This window comes from Ovis canadensis, chromosome 3, assembly GCF_042477335.2.
Source record: "Ovis canadensis isolate MfBH-ARS-UI-01 breed Bighorn chromosome 3, ARS-UI_OviCan_v2, whole genome shotgun sequence".
Lineage (NCBI taxonomy): Eukaryota > Metazoa > Chordata > Mammalia > Artiodactyla > Bovidae > Ovis > Ovis canadensis.
Window position 1 is genome coordinate 228,179,550 of NC_091247.1, and position 20,213 is coordinate 228,199,762.

The following is a 20,213-nucleotide window of genomic DNA, read 5'->3' on the forward strand; positions in this document are numbered from 1 at the left end:
CACCAGCCTCTGCTGTCCATGGGATTTCCCAGCCAAGAATACTGGAGTGGGTTGCCGTGCCCTCCGCCAGGGGATCTTCCCGACCCAGGGATTGAACCCACAGCTCCTGCACTGGCAGGCGGGTTCTTTAGCGCTCAGCCACCCGGGAAGCCCTCATCTTCGTAGACATGAAGTTAGACTGAACTACGGCAGCGGAGGCTCAGCAGAGCGGCACTTTGCCATTGCTGTTGTGACAGGGCCCCCACGCTCGCCAGCCTGCCTCCCTGAGACTCAGACTCAGAGTGTCGGCTCTGAGCCCCCCGTGTTTCCCCTCCCTGGCCTTGGTCTTCCTCTAGTCCAGTAAGTGGTCTCCCACTGCGGCCCTGGAGGCTCTTGGCCGGCTGCCGGCATTGCCCGTCCCCCGGCATCGCCCGTCCCCCGTTCCCCTAGTCTACAGGTGGGGGATGCTTGTGCTCTGAGCGCAAGCCTGTTGCCTGGCGCGGAGGAAGAATGCCTTTTATTTTCATTATCGTTACTTTCGGCCACTCCTTGAAGCTTGTGGGGTCCAAGATCGTAGTTCCCTGTCCAGGGATCAAACCTGGACCCCCTGCAGCGAAAGTGGAGTCCTAACCCCTGGGCCACCAGGGAATTCCCAAGAAGGCTTTCCAAAAAATTTTACTTTATTCAAGAATTTGTTGTTGTTCAGTCTCCAAAGTCACGTCCAACTCTCTGTGACCCCATGGACTGGAGCACGCCAGGCTTCCCCGTCCTTCACCAACTCCTAGAGTTTGTTCACGCCCAAGTCCACTGAGTCGGTGATGCCATCCAGCCCTCCCATCCTCTGCCTGCCTCTCCTCCTGCCCTCAGCCTTTCCCAGCATCAGGGCCTTTCCAGTGAGTCTGCTCTTCACATCGGGCGTCCAGAGTATTAGAGCTTTAGCATCAGCCCTTCCAATGAATTCATTCGGGGTTAGCTATGACAGACCTAAGGAGCGTATTAAAAAGCAGAGACATCTCTTTTCCAACGAAGGTCCATACACTCAAAGCTATGGCTTTTCCAAGTGTGGTTATTTAGAGTGTTGTGTTAATTTCTGCTGTATAGGACGTAAGATTGTTACACACATACACACGTGTATATTCATTTTCCGGTTCTTTCCCATTATGGTTTATCATAGGGCATTGGGCTACACAACAGGACCTTGTTGTTGGGGCTTCATTGTTTCCTGGCTTGTTATGAACTCTCTAGCTGTGACATGGACTTACTTGTCCTTGTTTGTTGGCTCTGGTGGTGACTGGAGGGCAGGGCCTTGACGCCCAGAGGCCCACGTGCTTCCTCTGTGGCCAGCTCCTCGTCTGTGCCAGAGAAGCTCGCTCACCCTGCTGCTCACCCTTCCTTTTTCCCTACCTCTACCCCAGAGATCTCAGTGAAAATCACTCTTGGGGAAGCCTTCCAGGCCTGCCTGCCCGGGGCAGGTCTGTCTGGCGCGGCGTCCGGCACGTTTGCCTGCGTGCTCGCCCGTCATGTGTTCATCGTGGCCTTTTAGTGCAAGCCGCCCTCCCCAGCTGAGTCGCAGACCCTCTGGGGCAGGAAACCACAGATGCCTCGCGCTCTAATCACCGGAATGTGCACCAGCAGGGGCTGCAGGACAATCTGCGTGAGCTCTGGCTCGGCTGCCCCTCCGTTTGAGATTCCTTCCAGGCCTAATCAGATACCGCCTCCTTCCAGAAGCCTTCCTTGATTCCTACCTGAGAGAGAGGCAGGCATTTTGCCGCTCAGACACCCCACTGCGGTTTGCATCTCTCTGGTTGGACATGTTCTACCTTCACGTCTGCAGCTGTTTATCGAGTACTTCAGCCGTTCATTCCTGAGCTCATCTGTTTATTCAACACACCTTTCCTGAGCCCCTGCTACGGGCCAGGCAGTGTTCCCAGCGCTGGGCGCAGCAGCGGAAAAGGGCAGCCCGTGTTCCCTGCCGTCAGGAAGCGCCGCGTCCCATGGCAAGCGGGACCCCTGGGCTCAGGATTCAGGCAGGTACCCAAGCAAGGCGGTGCTGCGTGGGGACAGCCAGCCCAGGAGACCTGACGGGCGAGGCTGGACTTCTCCGAGCCTCCGGGGGGCCGGGGGGGACAGCAACGATTTAATAGGGGTCTGCACACGCGCCTCGAGTAATATTTGTCTTTAACACGTCCTTTCAACTGGAGCAGCAGCCCCCAGCCTTTCTGACGCAGGGCAAGTTAGAAGACAGTTTCTGGGTTCGTGGAAGACAACTTTTCCACAGACCAGGGTGGGGCCGGGGGATGGTTTGGGGACAATTCGAGCACATTCCGTTTATTGTGTACTTCATTTCTGTTTTTATTACACTGTGATGTGTCATGAGATAATTACAGAACTCACCGTAATACAAAGTCAGCGGGAGCCCTGGGCTTGTTCTCCTGCAGCTAGACGGTGGCGGGGTCGGGGGGGGGGGGGGCGTGGGAAGCAGCTGTAAATACAGATGAAGGCTTCACTTGCTTGCCCACTGCTCGCCGCCTCCTGTGGGGCTCACTTCCTAACAAGCCACAGGGCGGCGCGTGGCCGTGGCCAGGGCTTGGGGACTCCTGAACTACAGGAGCTGAGTTGGGAGAAAGGAAATGCGTGAATGCGAGGGACCCGAGCCCTTGTTGCACCCGTCTCAGCTCTTCTGATGGTTACCTTCTTATTTCTCTTGGCATCACGTGTTCAGCTGAAATCCTTCTGCCCCGCTCAGGTCAGCCAGATTTAAACCTTAGAGGCATAGAGACTCCCACCCCACACCTAGTGACCTGTCTCCGGGAAGCACAACACTTGACTTGCAGGGTCTGCTGCCTCTGTCGCCGATGGCTAGGCATGAGGCGTGGAGAACCCTGCCGAGCAGTGATTCGGTCCTCATCGTGTGAGCGGGGTAGTTGCTTCCTGGAGGAGCCGGGCGTGAGGGATCGGGCGTGTCATCAGCCCGCCGTTGTTTGCTGCCACAGAAGCGAATGAGGCAAACTGTTCCTTAGACATACGCAAGCCCCTTTCCTAGGACCATAGATGGGTGAGGTCTGTGCCTCCTGGCTTCTTGCTCCGTGGCTGAGGTGGTGGGGAGAGAGGCTGTACCCTGCCCAGGAGGTCAGGAGCTCGGTCACGGCAGGTGGGAGCAGGGCTGGCCTCTGGAGATGCTGGAGAGCCTCCGTGGTTGCCCTGCTCCAAGGGCGGGATGTGTGTCGGGTCAGCTTCTAACACCAGACTCGCCTCTTTGTATTGCTGAGTCGCTCAGTTGCGTCCGACTCTTCGAGACCCCATGGATTGTAGCCCGCCAGGCTCCTCTGTCCATGGGATTTCCCAGGCAAGAACACTGGAGTGGGCTGCCATTTCCTCTTCCAGAGGATCTCCCTGACCCAGGGATTGAACCTCTGTCTCATGTGTCTTCTGAATTGGCAGGCAGATTCTTTACCACTGAGCCACCTGTCCCTAAAATCCAGACAGTGGAGGTGGGTTTCAGGTCTTTTTAAAGTCTAGTTTACTGAGGTATAATTTACATGCAATAAAATCCATCCTTTTTGGATGGACAGTTCGGTGCGTTCTGAACATCCTCCATGCCTGTTTTCTTCCTGGTTGTCAACCAGAGGTGCCCACATTCCTTGGCTCATGGCCCCGTGTGGTTTTCCAAACCTGCTGTGTGGGTGTAGTCCTTCTCATGCCCTGAACCTCTCCCACCTCCTCTTCTGCCTCATTTCAGCCAGAGAAGGTTCTCTGCTTTTTACAGGCTCAAAAGTGGAGATGTGGACAGAGGAGCTTAGTAAAAGTGACTTATCCACATGCTTGCTGAAAATGGTTGAAAGTACCACACAGGAAGTGAGCCTAGCCCTTTCCCCCATCACATTAATAGAACTCTCTAAGATAGTTCACGACATTGAAAGTACAAAGGATAAAATGTTGGACCCAGATTCAAACTTAGAAAGGAGGATTTTTCTGGGCTCCGAAATCACTGCAGACCATGACCGCAGCCATGAAATTCGAAGACACTTGCTCCTTGGAAGGAGAGCTGTGACAAACCCAGACAGCGCATTAAAATGAGACATCACTTTGCTGACAAAGGTCTGTCTAGTCAAAGCTATGGTTTTCCAGTAGTCGTGTATGGATGTGAGAGTTGGACCATAAAGAAGGCTGAGCACCGAAGAACTGATGCTTTCAAACTGTGGTGCTAGAGAAGACCCTTGAGAGTCCCTTGGACAGCAAGGAGATCAAACCAGTCCATCCTAAAGGAAATCAACCAACCTTCCTGAATAGTCACTGGAAGGACTGGTACTGAAGCTGAGGCTCCGACACTTTGGAGCAACTGGAGAAAGCCCTCGCAGCAATGAAGACCCAGCACAACCAAAAATTAATTAATTTTTAAAAATAACCTGGGCATTTTTTTTAAGTAATCAAACATCAACAAGCATGAAATGCTTCTGGATAAAATGCCTAAGATCTGAACAATGAAATCTACCAAACGTGGCTGAGAGGAATTTTGAAAAACCTGAATAAATGGCGAGTCACAGCATGCTCTCGCGTTATCAGGCTCAGTATCATTAAGACGGCAGTTCTTCCCAAATGATCTACAGATTCAGTGATCAAAGTCAGATCTCAGCATGCCTGTTTGTAGAAGCTGACAAACTGATTCTAACATTATATGGAAACGCAATGGACCTGGAGTGGCTAAAACAACGTTGGAAAAGAAGAATGGAGAGGAAGCACTTGGACTATCTGGTTTCAAGAATGATAGAGCCACAGTCTCAAGACAGTATAGTATCGATATGAAAACAGAAAAACAGAGGAACGGCACAGAACAGCAAGTTCAGAAATAGACCCGACTGCGTGGCCAGCTGATTGTGAACAGGGTGACGGACTGTTTCCATGGGAGAAGACGCTTTTTTTCAACAATTCATGCTGGAACGATTGGCTAGCCACATGCAAGAGAACAAATCCCAGCCCCCATATCACGTCATATTAAAAAGGAAGAACTGGAAGTGGGCCATTGACCTAAGCTAAAGAGCGAGAACTATGGAAGCTTCTAGAAGAAACAGAGTCCATCTTAGTGATTCCGGGTTGGTAAAGATCATAATGAAAAAATACAAGCTATTGAAGAAATCTAATAAATTAGACTTCCATCAAAATTATAAACTTTTGGGTTTCCCTTGCGGCTCAAACCAGTCCATCCTAAAGGAAATCAACCAACCTTCCTGAATATTCATTGGAAGGACTGGTACTGAAGCTGAGGTAAAGAGTCCACTTGCCAATCCAAGAGACATAGGTTCGATCCCCAGTCTGGGAAGATCCCACAGGCTGTGGAACAAGTAAGCCCATGTGCCACAACTACTGAGGCTGTGCTCCACAACAAGAGAAGCCACTGCAGTGAGAAACCCACCCACCATAATAAGAAGCACCCACAGCTTGCTACAACGAGAGAAAAAAACACAGCAATGGAGACCCACCACAACCATAAATAAATAAATAAAATTTTAAAAAGTATAATCTTTTTCTCATCAAAAGGCATTTAAGAAAGTAAAAGACAAGCTCCAGACTTGGAGAAAATATTTGCAGAACATGTGCCTGACAAAGAGCTTGTGTCTGTAAAGAACTCTCACAATTCAGTAAGAAGACAACAAGCAAGCCAGTTAAGAATGAAAGCGAAAATGGGCAAAATATTTGAACAGATTCTTCAGCAAAAGGTATTAGATGGCAAGTAAGCACATGAAAAGGTGTTCAACATCATTAGTCATTAGGAAAATGTAAATTAATAGCAGCAGATATTGCTATTAGTAGTGAAGTGTTAGTCTATCAGTTGTGACCGACTCTTTGCCATCCCGTGGACTGTAGCCCACCAGGCTCCTCTGTCCGTGGAATTCTCTGGACAAGATTACTGGAGTGAGTTGCCATTCTCTTCTCCAGAGGTTCTTCCCAACCCAGGGATCAAACCTGGGTCTCCTGCTTTGCAGGCAGATTCTTTACTGTCCAAGCCAGCAGGGAAGCCTGCTGTTAGTAGTAGAGAGATATTAAACCCCAGCCAGAATGGCTACATTAAGAAGACTGGCCAAGTGTCAAGTCTGAGGATGTGGTCTGGCAGGAACTCATGCTGCTGATGGGACTGTAAACTGGTACCGCCTCTTTGTAAAACATTTTGGCAAGTGATATCACTGATGCTATTACCGAAAATATCATATACCTGAAGGACCCAAACTGAAGTCTACAGACTACATGATTCCAACTCTGTGACATTCTGGAAAAGGCAAAACTATGGAGACAGTTAGAAGATCAGTGGTTGCCCAGGGTTGGGTGGAGGAAAGGATGTGTCAGAGCGCAGAGGCCTTTTAGGTCAGTGAAGCTACCCTGTATGACACTGTAATAGGCACTTGCTATTTTTCAGTTGCTCAGTTGTATCCAACCCCTCCCCATGGACTGCAGCACGCCAGGCTTCCCTGTCCTTCACTATCTCCCAGAGTTTGCTCAGACTTATGTCCCCTGAGTCAGTGATTCCACCATCCCTCTCATCCTCTGTCATCCCCTTCTCCCGCCCTCAATCTTTCCCAGCATCAGGGTCTTTTCAAATGAGTCAGTTCTTCACACCAGGTGGCCAAAATACTGGAGCTTCAGCCTCAGCATCAGCCCTTCCAATGAATATTCAGGGTTGATTTCCTTTAGGATTGGCTGGTTGGATCTCCTTGCAGTCCAAGGGACTCTCAAGTGTCTTCAGCACCACAGTTCAAAAGCATTAATGCTTCGACACTCAGCCTTCTTTATTGTCTCACATCCGTACGTGACCACTGGAAAAACCATAGCTTATTTATATCCTTATATGTTTGTACCGCAGAGCGTACAACAGCAAGAGCGCACCCTGGTGTAAACTGTGGGCTTTAATCAGCGCACTGACATTGGCTCAGCAGTGTAAACTGTGGACTTTAATCAGCGCACTGACATTGGCTCAGCAGTGTAAACTGTGGACTTTAATCAGCGCACTGACATTGGCTCATCAGTGGTAATGACGCTACCAAGATGTTACTAATGGGAGAACAGGGAACTTTCTGTACTTTCTTCTAAGTTTTCCTGTAAACTTTGAACTACGCTAAATAGAACACACTGGTGGTTGCCAAGAAGGGAGGGGCTTGGGGGAGAGGTGGCATGGAACACTGGGGTTAACAGATCTAAGCGTTTCTATATCAGATAGAGAAACAAGGAGGTCCTACTATACAGCACAGAGACCTATATTCAATGTTTTATGATAACCAGGATGGAAAAGAATGCTAAAAACAGGATGTATGTCTGTGCATAACGGAATCTTGTGCTGTGCAGCAGAAATGAAGTCAGCATTATAAATCAACTGTACTTCAGTTCAAAGAATTGGAAAAAAGCTCTCTAATAGAATCCAGTCTATTAAGAATTAAATTAGACTGCATATGTCATGTACCTAAGAATAAACCTATTAAGGAAGCAGGTATACAAGACCTCTACTCAGATAATTGACCCCACTGCTGACATTAACATGGGTGTGTGCTTAGTCGCTCTGTTGTGTCCGACTCTTTGGGACCCCAAGGACTGCAGCCCGCCAGGCTCCTCTGTCCATGGGACTCTCCAGGCAAGAACACTGGAGCGGGTCGCCATTTCCCTCTCCAGGGGATCTTCCCGACCCAGGCATCGAACCCGAGTGTTGACACTAAATGTAGCCCAAATAAACAGATGGCTGTACAGTGTTTTGGGAAGGGGTCAGTTCTCTCTGGAAAGGCCTCATGTACCAAAATCAGGGCTGATTTCCTTTAGTGACCTGTAAGTTCACCACCAAGTTCACGTGGGCATCTCGACTGCGCTCAGCTGAATGGTGTGGACTCTGGAAACTGGTTACAGACCGTAATTGGCCCTGACACCCCCCATGCACTGTTCCCCAGAACGTCTTCTTCAGGAACTTTGCCATCTTTTTTTCCCCTTAAATGGATCGCTCTGTTCTCTTACCTTTCTTGTCACTTGAAGTTGCATAAACCCCTGTTTCTTCAGAAGAGCACCTGCTCCATGCCCGGCCTCAGCCCTTTGACCCTTGGTTGTGTTCCCCACGTAAACTCCTTTCGCTGGTTCATTGCTTGAAATGATATGAGGTGTTTTTGTAAGAAAGGGATCAATGTCCAGAGTGTAGCACTGATGTTAGGTTGAATCCGTCTGTATTTATTGAACACCTGCCTTTTGGGCTGTGAACACTGCCTTAAGGAGTCCCAGATCAGCTGGGCATTTAGACATCAATCAGTTCAGTCGCTCAGTCATGTCTGACTCTTTTCAACCCAATGGACTGCAGCATGCCAGGACTCCTTGTCCATCACCAACTCTCAGGGCTTACTCAAACTCATATCCATCGAGTTGGTGATGCCATCCAACCATCTCATCCTCTGTCTTCCCCTTCTCCTGCCTTCAGTCTTTCCCAGCATCAGGGTCTTTTCCAGTGAGTCAGTTCTGCACATCAGGTGGCCAAACTACAGACATCAATCTATTTCAATCAATTCCTGTGATGTGAAGGTTGGGGTCCTTCCATCTGATGAATCCAGGAAAGTTTCAGGGAGAAATTGTATTTGAGCTTCCCCTGACATGTATGGGAATGGGAGGCATTCCAGGCAGAGGAATAGGGTAAAGTATAGAGGCTAGAAATTAGGAGGTGGGTCTGGCAAGGCCCTGAATAGTTTATTTTGGAACACAGGGTTGCAAAGGGGAATGAAGAGACACTGGATCAGTTCAGGGTAAAACTTCTGCAAATGTTTATTAAGCTCCTTCTCTGTGCTAGGCATCGTTCTTAAGCACTGGTTGAGGGATACATAAAGGAGCAAAAATCCACAAATCTCTTTTCTTGGAGAGCTGGCTCTCTGGTGGGGAGAGATGTACAATCAGCCCAGTGGACACATCTGAGCTTGGCTTGGTGTGTTCAGAGATGCTGTGTGTGGGCAGGTGGGCAAGCGTGCATGCAGGGAAGGGCCAGGGCACTGGAAGGATGGCCAAGTGGCCTCACCGAGAAAATGATGTCTGAGAAAGGACTGGAAGGTGAGAGGCTCCACAGATTGCAGGGGTGGGTAGTGTCCCGGGGCCAAGGGCAGCCGGGGCCAGGCTCGCCAGGGGAGCACGCGGAGGAGGGACACGTGGCGCCGGACACGTGGCGCCTGCAGGGAGGTGGCAGCAGGTCCCCTGGAGGGCCCTGGGGCCGCTGCGAGGCCTCTGGCTGTGTGCTCTGTGAACGCAGCGCCCCTGGGGCAGGGTCTGAGTCAGGGGCTGCCACACACCGCTCTTCAGCTGGTCCAGGCTCCCTCTGGCTGTCGTCTGGGTCTGGGGACAGAACCAACAGGCCAGCCGTGAGGCTCTTGGGGCTCACTGAGGACCCGGCAGAGAGCAGCTCGGGCTGCCGGGCGGCGTGGACGCGGTCCCGCGTGGAGCAGAGACGCTGACAGTTGAGCGGCCGTGTGGCCCTGGGTGATGCTTTCCCTGGGTCTGCTCATGCTCAGATGCTCAGTTGTGTCCGACTCTTTGCAGCCCCACGAACTGTAGCCCGGAGGCTCCTCTGTGTGGGGGGCTTCCCAGGCAAGAATACTGGAGTGGGCTGTCATCTCCTTCCTTACCTGTAAGTCCAGGTATTTGGAACCCATGCGCCTCAGAGGGATGCGTAAAGCAGGGGTGGGGCCATCAGGGCGGGACTTCAGGATGCAACTGGCAGCGTCGCTGGTGACCCTTGGAGAGGGGAGCTGGCTAGCTGGCCAGTTAGGAGGGTGTTGCCGAAGTCCAAGTAGGGGAGGGGTGTGCTGCTGTGGGCTGGGCGGAGGCAGGATAGAGGCAAGGAACAATCTATCAAAACAAACAAGGAACAAGCAAACCAGACTGTCCAAAAGCCTCTAGGCTGGAGCTCTGTCAGCCCTCAAAGACCAAGGTCACGTCAGGGCATGCTGCTTAAGAGGCATGTGGACAGCTGTTCCCGCCCCCAGACCTACTCTCCCCGGCAGCGTGGCCGAGCAGAGCCTCCTGCATGTCAGTCCCCGCTCCCCTCCCAGATTCAGTGCAGTGGATGCGAATAGCCAGTTACCGCAGATACAGGACCATCTCCTTCTCATAAGCCCCGGCACAGGCTGTTGTGAATGAACCCTTCGTAGAGTTCCCGGTTTCTTATTTCCACGCAGAGTCTGACCTGATAGCAGTAGACTCACTTTTCCCCCTTACACAGGTTGCTTCTGTTCCTTTCGGCTCCTTGTCACTTTAAGTCGCATTCACCCTGGTTTCTTTAGAAAAGCAATTGATCTACAGCCTGCTCCGGAAGAGGGCCCTTGGTTGCTTGTTACCAACATTCGCTAAATGTTGGAATTACAGAGCTGCTGAAAATCAGCGTTAGGTCAACCTCTTCTTGTTTGGGAATTTACAGAATAATTGTTTTCAGTTTTCTTTTATTTGTCGTGATGAATAAGAATGGAAGCTATGTGGCTCTGGGAACCTCTAGTTCCAAATAGGAAGGCCTGGGAAACATTGTCCAGCTGGCAAACGGACAAAAGTCGCTAGAGAGGCTGCGAGGCAGCTGAAGCACCCAGCTCTGGAAGGGCACCTGCGGCATCTCAAGGCAGAGGCTCTCCAGAAGCGCTGGCTCTTCTCCCCAGGTACCTACCGAAACGCGAGCTACTGTGTGCCTGTTACTCACTCAGTTGCGCCTGACTGTCTGCAACCCCATGGATGGTAGCCCGCCAGGCTCCTCTGTCCATGAAATTCTTCAGGCAAGAATACTGGAGTGGGTTGCCATTCCCTTAAAGCAATGTCTACGTTCTATTTAAAAACAGTAGTAGAAATGGTGAGCCTTTAAAAAGTCACTTTCATGAAAAGACAATAGCAGTGGAAGTATTTCACATTAAGAGAGAAATGACAACGAAATGCCATAGGTGACCCCCACGCTAGACCCTGTACTGGAGGCAATAATGTCAAGGACATTATTGGGTCAGCTGATGAAAATCTGACCTTGAATCATAAAGCCTTGTATCTCTATTCAGTTGGCTGAAATTGATAAGTGTCCTGTAGATAAACGTACTCTAGTGTATAAGAGAATATCCTGATTCTTAGAAAATAGGTACTTCGTTATTGAGGGAGATAGAGTCATGCTTCAAATACACACACACACACGCACACACACGCTGTATGGCTACCTACCTACAAAGACAGAGCAAGTGGGTAGAATGTTAATCATTAGTAAATATGATAAAGGGCACAGAGTTCACAATGTTCTCAATACTAGTCTGCGTGCGCGCGCAATTTTTCTGTAAGTGAAATTACTTCCAAGTGAAAAAACCAAAAAAGCAAGCAAACAAAAGAGGACAGGTTCTACCGTCTATTACTTTTATCACCATGTTTACTAACCAAGCTGCAGATCAGAACTGTGAGTCTGAGCTCACCTGTTCTGAAAATATCACTCCTAATTTATCTTCCTCTTAGTACCTTTTTAAAATGAAAAAATCTTTGAAATTTGACATGATTGCAGAGTCACATGCAGTTGTAGGAAATAATTCAGCGATCTCTGTACTGTTCACACTGTGTTCCCCGTGGAAGCACCTTATAAGACCACAGTGCCGCTTCACAGCCAGGGTATAGTCGTGTGTCCAGAACATTCCCATCTTCAGACCCACACCGATCTCTCAAACCCCAGCCTCTTCCTTACCCTGGTGGTCTGTTCTCCATTTCTATCAATGTATCATTTTGAGAGTGGAACATAATGAGTCCAATAGAAGGTTGAGCGCTGAAGAATTGATGCTTTCGAAATGTGGTGCTGGAGAAGACTCTTGAGAATCCCTTCGATAGCAAGATCCAACCAGTCCATCCTAAAGGAGATCAACCCTGAATATTCATTGGAAGGACTGATGCTGAAGCTGAAGCTCCAATATTTTGACCACCTAAGGCAAAGAGCCTATTCATTGGAAAAGACCCTGATGCTGGGAAAGATTGAGGGCAGGAGGAGGGGGGGGCGGTGACAGAGGATGAGATGTTTGGATGGCATCACCAGCTCAATGGACGTGAGTTTGAGCAAGCCCTGGGAGGTCTGCAATCCGTGGGGTCACAGAAAGTCAGACGGGACTTAACGACCGAACAACGAACAGAAGTGGCATGCAACCTTTCGGTGCTAGCTTTTTCACACAGCGTAACTCTCAGGAGATTCATACAGGTTATTGGATATGTTAATAGTTCATTCCTTTTTTTGCTGAGTCGTATTATGTGGAACAGATAGACCAAGTTTTTGGAACCATTCACCATCAGAAGACATATGGAGTCTTTTCAGTTATGAGCTATTATGAATAAAGTTGCTCTGCAGGTTTTGAATAGCTCCATTGAGATGTCGTTTACATACCATACACTAGTATGTAACTGGTATGTTTAAACAATGGTTTAAAGTATACAATCCCATGGTTTCCATTATACTTATGGGGTTGTGCAACCATTGCCACAATCTAATTTTAGAACATCTTCATCACCCCCGGAAGAAACCACATACCCACTAACAATCGTGCCTCATTCCCTGCACACCCCACCCCGAGCCCTCAACAACCGCTCGTCTGCTTTGTCTCTACAGTTGGCCTATCGTGGACAGTTGCATATCAATGGATTTACCCAGTACATGGTCTCTTGTGCCTGGCTTCTTTCACTCAGTACAATGTTTTCAAGGGTCCTCCATGTCGTGTCACAAATCAATACTTCATTTCTTTTTGTCACCAAGAATATTGTATAGATATAGTGCATTTTGGGACTTCCCAGGTGGCGGTAGTGGTAAAGAACCTACCTGCCAGTGCAGGAGATGTGAGTTTGACCCCTGGGTCTGGAAGATCCCCTGGAGGAGGGCATGGCAGCCCACTCCAGTGTTCTTGCCTGGGGAATCCCACGGACAGAGGAGCCTGGCGGACTGCAGTCCGTGGGTTCGCAAGGAGCCGGGCGCACCTGAAGAAGCAGCGTACCCACGTGCCGGCCCGGTGCGCTTTCTTTACCCAGTAATCAGTCGGTGGACGTGTGAGTGGCTCCACTTTCTGGCTGTGATGAACAATGCTGCTGTGAGCGCTGCGTGAACCAGCGTTTGTGGAGATGTATCTTTCCGTTTCTCTAGAAGCGGAATTGCTGTGCCATGTGGTGACTCTATGTCTGACCCCTCTGAGGAACTGATAAACTGTTTTCCAAAGGGCTCCATCATGTTAGAATCTCGGTGGCAATGTGTGAGGGTTCCAGTTCCCCCACATCTTCCCCAATACTTGTTATTGTCTGTTTTTTGTATTCTAGTCATTCTAGTGGATGTGAAGTGGTATCTCACTGTGGTTTTGATTTGCTTTTCCCTAACCAAAGACATTGAGCATCTTTTCATGCACCTGTTGGCCATTTGTATATCTCCTTTGGAGAAATGTCTACTTAAATCCTTTGCCCATTTTTTAATTGGGTATCTTCCTTTTTGTTGTTGAGCTGTAAGAGTACTTTGTATCTTCTGGATAGAAGTCTTGAGTCAGATATTTGATTTTCACGTTTTTGTCCCATTTTGTGAGTTGTCTTCACTTTCTTGATGATAATGTTTATAGCGCACTTTTTAAAAAGAATTCAACATCCAATTTGTTTTTTCCTTTTGATACTTGTGCCTCTGTATGTCTTCAGGTTTCTTTGTGAACATGAGTTTTCATGTCACTGGCACACCCAAGAGTGCAATTGATGGGTCATATAACTTTATGTTAACCGTTTCACATTTCACATTAAAAAGATTGAGAGAAAGTGATTGTGACCTTGTGACCAACTTATTCTGTCTGTGTAAAAATGATTGGCTCCATTGTCTAAGATGGAACGGAGCTGATTTACTCTCCTGCCAGAGACAACCAGAAATCCAGACAGATGTATGAAACAATGTTTTCCATACATTGGACGTCAGGCAGTGAATGGCGCTGAAAACAAACAGGGTGAGAGGTGTGATGCGAGTGAGTTTCCAGGCTGCGGCACCAGAAGGAGGCGCCGGGCAGAGCTTGGCAGGGTCTTTAAGCAGAGGAGATGGAGCTGAGAGTCTGCAGAGACCAAAGGGCCTAGTTTCCTAGGGCAGAGCACCAGAGGAGAAAGCTCCGAGCCTGCTACGTGCTGCCTGGTGCAGGCGTGTGAGTGAAGCTGCTTGAGGCCAGTGAAGGTGCCATCTGGGAGGACTGGAAGGGTCAGTGCCCAGCAGTCAAGCTGGGCCAGGAATAGTGCCTGGCACGCTAATGGGTCTGGGAACAGTGCCTGTTTCCACTTGCCAGTCTGGAAAACCTCACACTTCAAGAGGAATTGGACAGAGCACTCAGAAAGATCTTGCCCCAGTCGGGGGATATTTGCACTGGATTACATGCTGCTATGGTCCTGCCTGGCGATTCTCAAAATTAATATACAAAAGGATCTTTTCCAAGTAATTTAACTACATCCCAGAAGAAAAGCTCAAGGATCTTTATAGGAATACAGAATTACTCAGTACTGAGTAAGGTAAAAAGTAAATTACAGTGTCTGGCATCTAATCAAGGATTACTAGATAAGCTAAAAAACCAGAAAAGAGGATCCATAATGGGGGGAGGGGTGGGGATCAATGAGTTGAAACTTACCCAGAACTGATATATACTGATGTGTATGTATGTTAGATTAAGCAGTAAAATAGTTATTATGACTTTAAAAAATGGAAAGAGCCGCCGCTATGTTGGTGAACAACAGCAGCCTAATGTATGCATAATTGGAGACCCTAGGGAAAAGTGGGGGCAGAAAAAGAACACTGGAAGAAATAACGGGGTCAGTTCTTTGGGAAGATTTACAGTTCCTTACATTTATGTGTCTAAGAACAGAGCTTTAAAATACATGAAGCAAAAACTGAGAGAACTGCAAGGAGAAACAGACAAATATAGAATTACAGTCAGATAATTTACTAGATATAGGGAATATCAACAAGGATATGGAAGACTTGAACAATATTGTCAGTTTGATCTGACGTTTCTATATTGAACAACCTACCAAACAACAGCAGGCTGTGCATCCCTTTCAGGTGCACACAGAACATGTACCAGACACAGTGTATTCTGGGCCATAAAACACATCACAGTAAACTTTAAAAGGTTTAAGTCATATGAAGCAGACTCTATGACATAACGGAATTGAATTAGAAGTCACTAACAAAAACGTGAGTGAAAACTCACCAGATATTTGGAAATTACATAGCATGCTTCCAAATAAGCCATGTATCAAAAAAGAAATCAAAGAAGAAATTAGAAAGTATTTTGAAATGAATGAAAATTAAAAACAACATGTTGAAATTTGTGGACTCTGCTATAGCAGTACTTAGATGCAAATTTATAACACTAAGCACCTTACTGGAAAAGAAGAAAGAACTCCTTAAGAATAGAAAAAAGAAGAGCAAATTAAACCCGATGTAAGTACAAAAAAGGACATAATAAAGATCAGGGAGAAATCAGTGAATAGAAAGCCAAACATAACTGAGAAGACCAATGAAATAGTAATACAAAGCTGGTTCTTGTGAAAAGATAAATAATATTGATAAACTTCTAGCCTGTTTTATTCAGAAAAAGAAGAAAAGATGCAAGCTACTAATATCTGCGGTGAGAGGGGTGACACCACTACAGGCCTGACAGCTATCAAAGGATAGAAAGAAACCATTATGAACTTCATGCCAATAAATCTGGCAGCTCAGACAAAAAGGCAAGTTACTTGACATGCGCATATTTCCAAAACTAAACTCGAGAATAAATCAATCATCTATCTAGCCCTACATCTATTAAATAAATAAAATTTGTAGTTTAAAAAATCTTTCCACAAAGAAACCTCAGGCTTAAATGGCTTCACTGGTAGATTCTACCAAATATCTAAAGAATAAATAATACCATTCTATACAATATCTTCCCCAAAACTGAAGAAGTGGGAGTACATTCCAATTCATTCTATGAGGCTAGCATTTATCTGATACCAAAACTAGGCAAAAGCATTACTAGTAAAGAAAACTAAATACCAAAATCCCTTCTGGACATAGATACAAAAATTCTAATTTATAGTTTAGGACATTGAATCTATGATGTATAAAAAAAATGTTATATCATAGCCAAATGGATTCAGCCCAGGAATGTAAGGATGGTTTAACAATCAAAAATTATCATAATTCACCAAATTAACAGAATGGAAAAAGACTACGTGATCATTTCAATAGATGTAGAAGAAGCTTTTGATGAAATTCCATGTTTGTTACTAAGAGAAATCAGTGTTTTTTACAAAGGTACAATCGCAGTTCAGAGAAAGGACAGTCTTTTCAAAACTGTTTATCCATGTGCCCAAAATGAACTTTGATCCATTCCTCACACCATATATAAAAATGAACTCAAAACAGATGATAGATCTAAGTGTAAAATCTAAAGAAAGCGAGAATTAAGAATACCTGTGTGACCTAGGGTTGCTGCTGCTGCTAAGTTGCTTCCGTCGTGTCCAGCTCTGTGTGACCCCATAGACGGAAGCCCACCAGGAGGACAACAGTTTCATAGTTATGACACCGATAGCACAATCCACAAAAGGAGAAAAACTGCTGAGTTGGACTTAATCAAAATGAACTTTTGCTCTTCAAAAGTCAGTGCTGGGAAAATGAAAATGCAAGCTACAGACTGAGAATAAATTTCTGTAAAGCATAAGCTGATAAAGGACTCGTAACCAGAAAACAGGGAGACACTTAGGAAATTCACTCAGTAAGGAAATAACCCAGTTTTTAAATGGGCGAGAGATCCGAACTGACACATCGCCAAAGAAGATGCCTGGCAGCCAATAAGCTTGGGAAGGGTGCCCCACGTCATCAGTTGCCAGGGCAATGCAAATTGCCTGCAATCCCTGTGCTCGGGTTTCACAGCTTTCACAGAGGTGACAAGGTGCTGCTACAGACCCATTAGAAGAGCTGAAATTCGAAAGAGTGACCACACCAAATGTTGGCCATGTCATGGAGGAACTGGACCTCTCATACACTGCTGCTGCTGCTGCTGCTGCTAAGTTGCTGCAGTTGTGTCCAACTCTGTGTGACCCCATAGACGGCAGCCCACCAGGCTCCCCTGTCCCTGGGATTCTCCAGGCAAGAACACTGGAGTGGGTTGCCATTTCCTTCTCCAATGCATGAAAGTGAAAAGTGAAAGTGAAGTCGCTCAGTCGTGACCAGCTCTTTGTGACCCCATGGACTGCAGCCCACCAGGCTCCTCCACCCATGGGATTTTCCAGGCAAGAGTACTGGGTGGGGTGCCGTTGCCTTCTCCGTCATACACTGCTAGTAGAGATGAAAAACAATGCAAACACTTTGGAAACCAGTTTGGTAATCTCTTAAAAAGTTAAACACCTACCATTTGATCCAGCAATCACACACCCAGGTATTTAGCCAAGAGGAAGAAAAGCACCTGTCCATATAGAGACTGATACATGGATGTTGGTAGCTGCTTTGTTTGTAATAACTCAACCTTGGAAACAGTCCAAATGTCCATCCACAGGTGGATGGAATATTACTTTGCAGTGAAGAGGAGTGAACTCTGGATGTGTACAACAACATGAATGGATCTCAGAGAAGTACGCTGAGTGAAAGGAAACAGACAGGAGTGTACACCAAACGAGCCTGTTTATATAGAACTCGAGGAAATGCAGACAATGTGTAGTGACAGAAAGCAGATCAGTAGGCTGGGGGTCTGGAGGGGAGAGAGAGAAAACAGATCAGTAGGCTGGGAGTCCAGAGGGGAGAGAGAGAAAGCAGATCAGCAGGCTGGGGGTCCAGAGGGGAGAGAAAGCAGATCAGCAGGCTGGGGGTCCAGAGGGGAGAGAGAGCAGATCAGCAGGCTGGGGGTCCGGAGGGGAGAGAGAGCAGATCAGCAGGCTGGGGGTCCGGAGGGGAGAGAGAGAAAGCAGATCAGCAGGCTGGGGGTCCAGAGGGGAGAGAGAGAGAAAGCAGATCAGCAGGCTGGGGGTCCAGAGGGGAGAGAGAGCAGATCAGTAGGCTGGGGGTCCAGAGGGGAGAGAGAGAGAAAGCAGATCAGCAGGCTGGGGGTCCAGAGGGGAGAGAGAGAGAAAGCAGATCAGCAGGCTGGGGGTCCAGAGGGGAGAGAGAGCAGATCAGCAGGCTGGGGGTCCAGAGGGCTGAGAGAGAGAGAGGTTACAGATGGGGAGGAAGAAACTCTGGGGGCAACGGATGTTTTTACTATCCTGATAGCGGTGGTGGTTTCACAGGTGTGTGCAGATATCAAAACTTCTCAAAGTGTATACTTGATACACATACAGGGACTGCCCTGGTGGTCTAGTGGTTACACATCCGCCTTCTAATGCAGGGGACACGGATTCGATTCCCTGGTCAGGAATCTAAGGTCCCACGCACTGTAGGGTAACTAAGCCTGTGTGCTTTGACTAATGAGTGCCTTAGAGCCCGCGGGCAGCAACTAAGACTCGACACAGAACAATAATTACTTTAAAATATATATATATATAATACAAATTGAAAAAAATGAATATGTACAGTTTATTGTATGCCAGTTATACATCAGTAAGACCGGTGTTTAAAAACAAAAAAATGATTCACTCATAATTGGTATTAAAACTGTAGGCTTGGCCCTAAAGTCATCAGCTAAGACTCACGCGGCCCAACTTAAAGACACTTGCAAAAATGACGCCATTGGCAAAGTCGAGTAGACAGTTCTCCACTTAATATGCAAACAGCGCATGAGAACTGGGCATTCCATTAATCATCTGGGTTTCATTTTGCCACGACTTTAAATCTCCAATCTCCACTTAATAAACAAACTGAAATGATGCTGGGTTTTTTTCTCAGCTCTAAACTTTACCAGACAGTCTAGTTAAGAATAACATTCCTGCAACAGAGAGTCTGCTCTTAACATGGACTAAACTGGGAAGGAAAAACAGCTTGTGGGTAATTCAGAAACTAGATGACAAACCTCAAACATCATAGTAGCTGACCAGAAGGCTGTGAAACATGAGCCCTGGGAGATGTTACACCACGAACTCTACCCAGGATAGTAGTGCTGGGGGTTAGGAGCGGAAACTGGAGGCTGGCCCTCAAGGTCCAAACCCCGCCTCCACTTGTGCTGAGACCCTGGGCCCAGGGCTGTAGCCTCTCTGTACTGCAGTTGCCTTACCTCTAAAGTAAGCATGTTCACAGGACCTTCCTCGTGGGGTTGTTGCAAGGATGGAACGAGTTAACGCGTGCTTGGCACGTTATGAAGATTCAAGGAGCCTTAGCCTCCGTCATCCACGGCAACAGAATCTCTAACTTAGAGCAGTGCTGTGCCTGCATGGTGGCCAGTGACGACGTCAGGCTGACGCATAAGAGCCTATAGACCCACAGCAGATGGGACGCGAGCAGCTTTCAACACTTCACGGCAGTTAGATGGCTAGAAGAGGTGCTCGAGTTGAATTTCATAACTCCACTTAAAAAACACATTCCCCCATCGTTGCCTGTGAGACGAGATAAGCACCAGGTTATCAGGGGCGGGAGAGGCCCTGGAGTCCCGGAGAGAGGCGCAGTCACCGCGCTGAAAGGTCACACCAGCGCTTTCCTGCTTCCCCACCCGGTGGCCCCTCACCTGGACGCTGAGCTGCGAGTGGGCGTCCCCCCTCTCCCCGCTGTAAGCGCGCCGTCCTGTCGCCTTCTGCTTCCAGTGCTGCTGCTGAGAAATGCAAAAGCATTCTGAAGCAGGGAGTCAAGGCGCCCACACATGAGTCTTCAAGCTGCAAACTTTCAAACATTTGAATGTGTGTTTATGTATCCAGCCGTGTCCGCTGGTTCAGGTATCTGGCGCACATTGCTGTGTGCGTGGGTCCTCTACACGTGGTTGTGCTTGTGAGTACAGTCGTACGCTGTCTCTGTTTCAAGCCGTGGATGTCCAGAAACATGTAAAAGCAGCGGTGATGCAGCTGGTACTGCCACGAGCCCCAGGATGCCAGCTGTTGCCCTGCTGTTATCGCGCAGTCGCTTAGTTGTGTCCGCCTCTGCAACCCCGTGGACTGCAGCAGTCAGGCTCCCCTGTCCCTCACTATCCCCCAGAGCTCGCTCAAACTCATACCCACTGAGTCGGTGATGCCATCCAGCCATCTCGTCCTCTGTCATCCCTTTCTCCTCCTGCCCTCAGTCTTTTCCAGCATCAGGGTCTTTTCCAATGAGTCAGCTCTTTGCATCAGGGGGCCAAAGTATTTGAGCCTCA

At 47.9% G+C, this 20,213-nt stretch overlaps 1 protein-coding gene and 1 long non-coding RNA gene across 7 annotated transcripts in view; one reads left to right on the forward strand and one right to left on the reverse strand.

Annotated features, from left to right (window-relative positions):
• Positions 1–20,213, forward strand: part of PPARA (peroxisome proliferator activated receptor alpha) — a 70,991-nt gene that overhangs the window by 8,044 nt on the left and 42,734 nt on the right. Inside the window, exon 1 of one of the 4 annotated variants that reach the window (XM_069586171.1) lies at positions 1,295–2,010. The exons of 2 other annotated variants lie outside the window; for them this stretch is intronic. Coding sequence is in view for 1 of the 2 variants with exons in the window: in XM_069586169.1 (XP_069442270.1) it covers positions 1,974–2,006 (33 nt within the window). In the remaining variant the exon portion in view is untranslated. Of the gene's footprint in view, positions 1–1,294; positions 2,011–20,213 lie in introns of those variants that run through there. One more of the 4 variants, XM_069586169.1, reaches the window with a different exon arrangement.
• LOC138437980 (uncharacterized) lies at positions 8,730–19,468 on the reverse strand. Of its 3 annotated transcripts, none has more exons than XR_011256225.1 (3): positions 19,149–19,468; positions 9,603–9,792; positions 8,730–9,312 (listed from the first exon to the last, which is right to left on the reverse strand). It is a non-coding gene; the product is annotated as an uncharacterized lncRNA (long non-coding RNA). The 3 variants fall into 3 exon arrangements; XR_011256224.1 differs by having other exon boundaries at positions 9,603–9,825; positions 19,149–19,438; XR_011256223.1 differs by lacking the exon at positions 19,149–19,468 and having other exon boundaries at positions 9,603–9,904.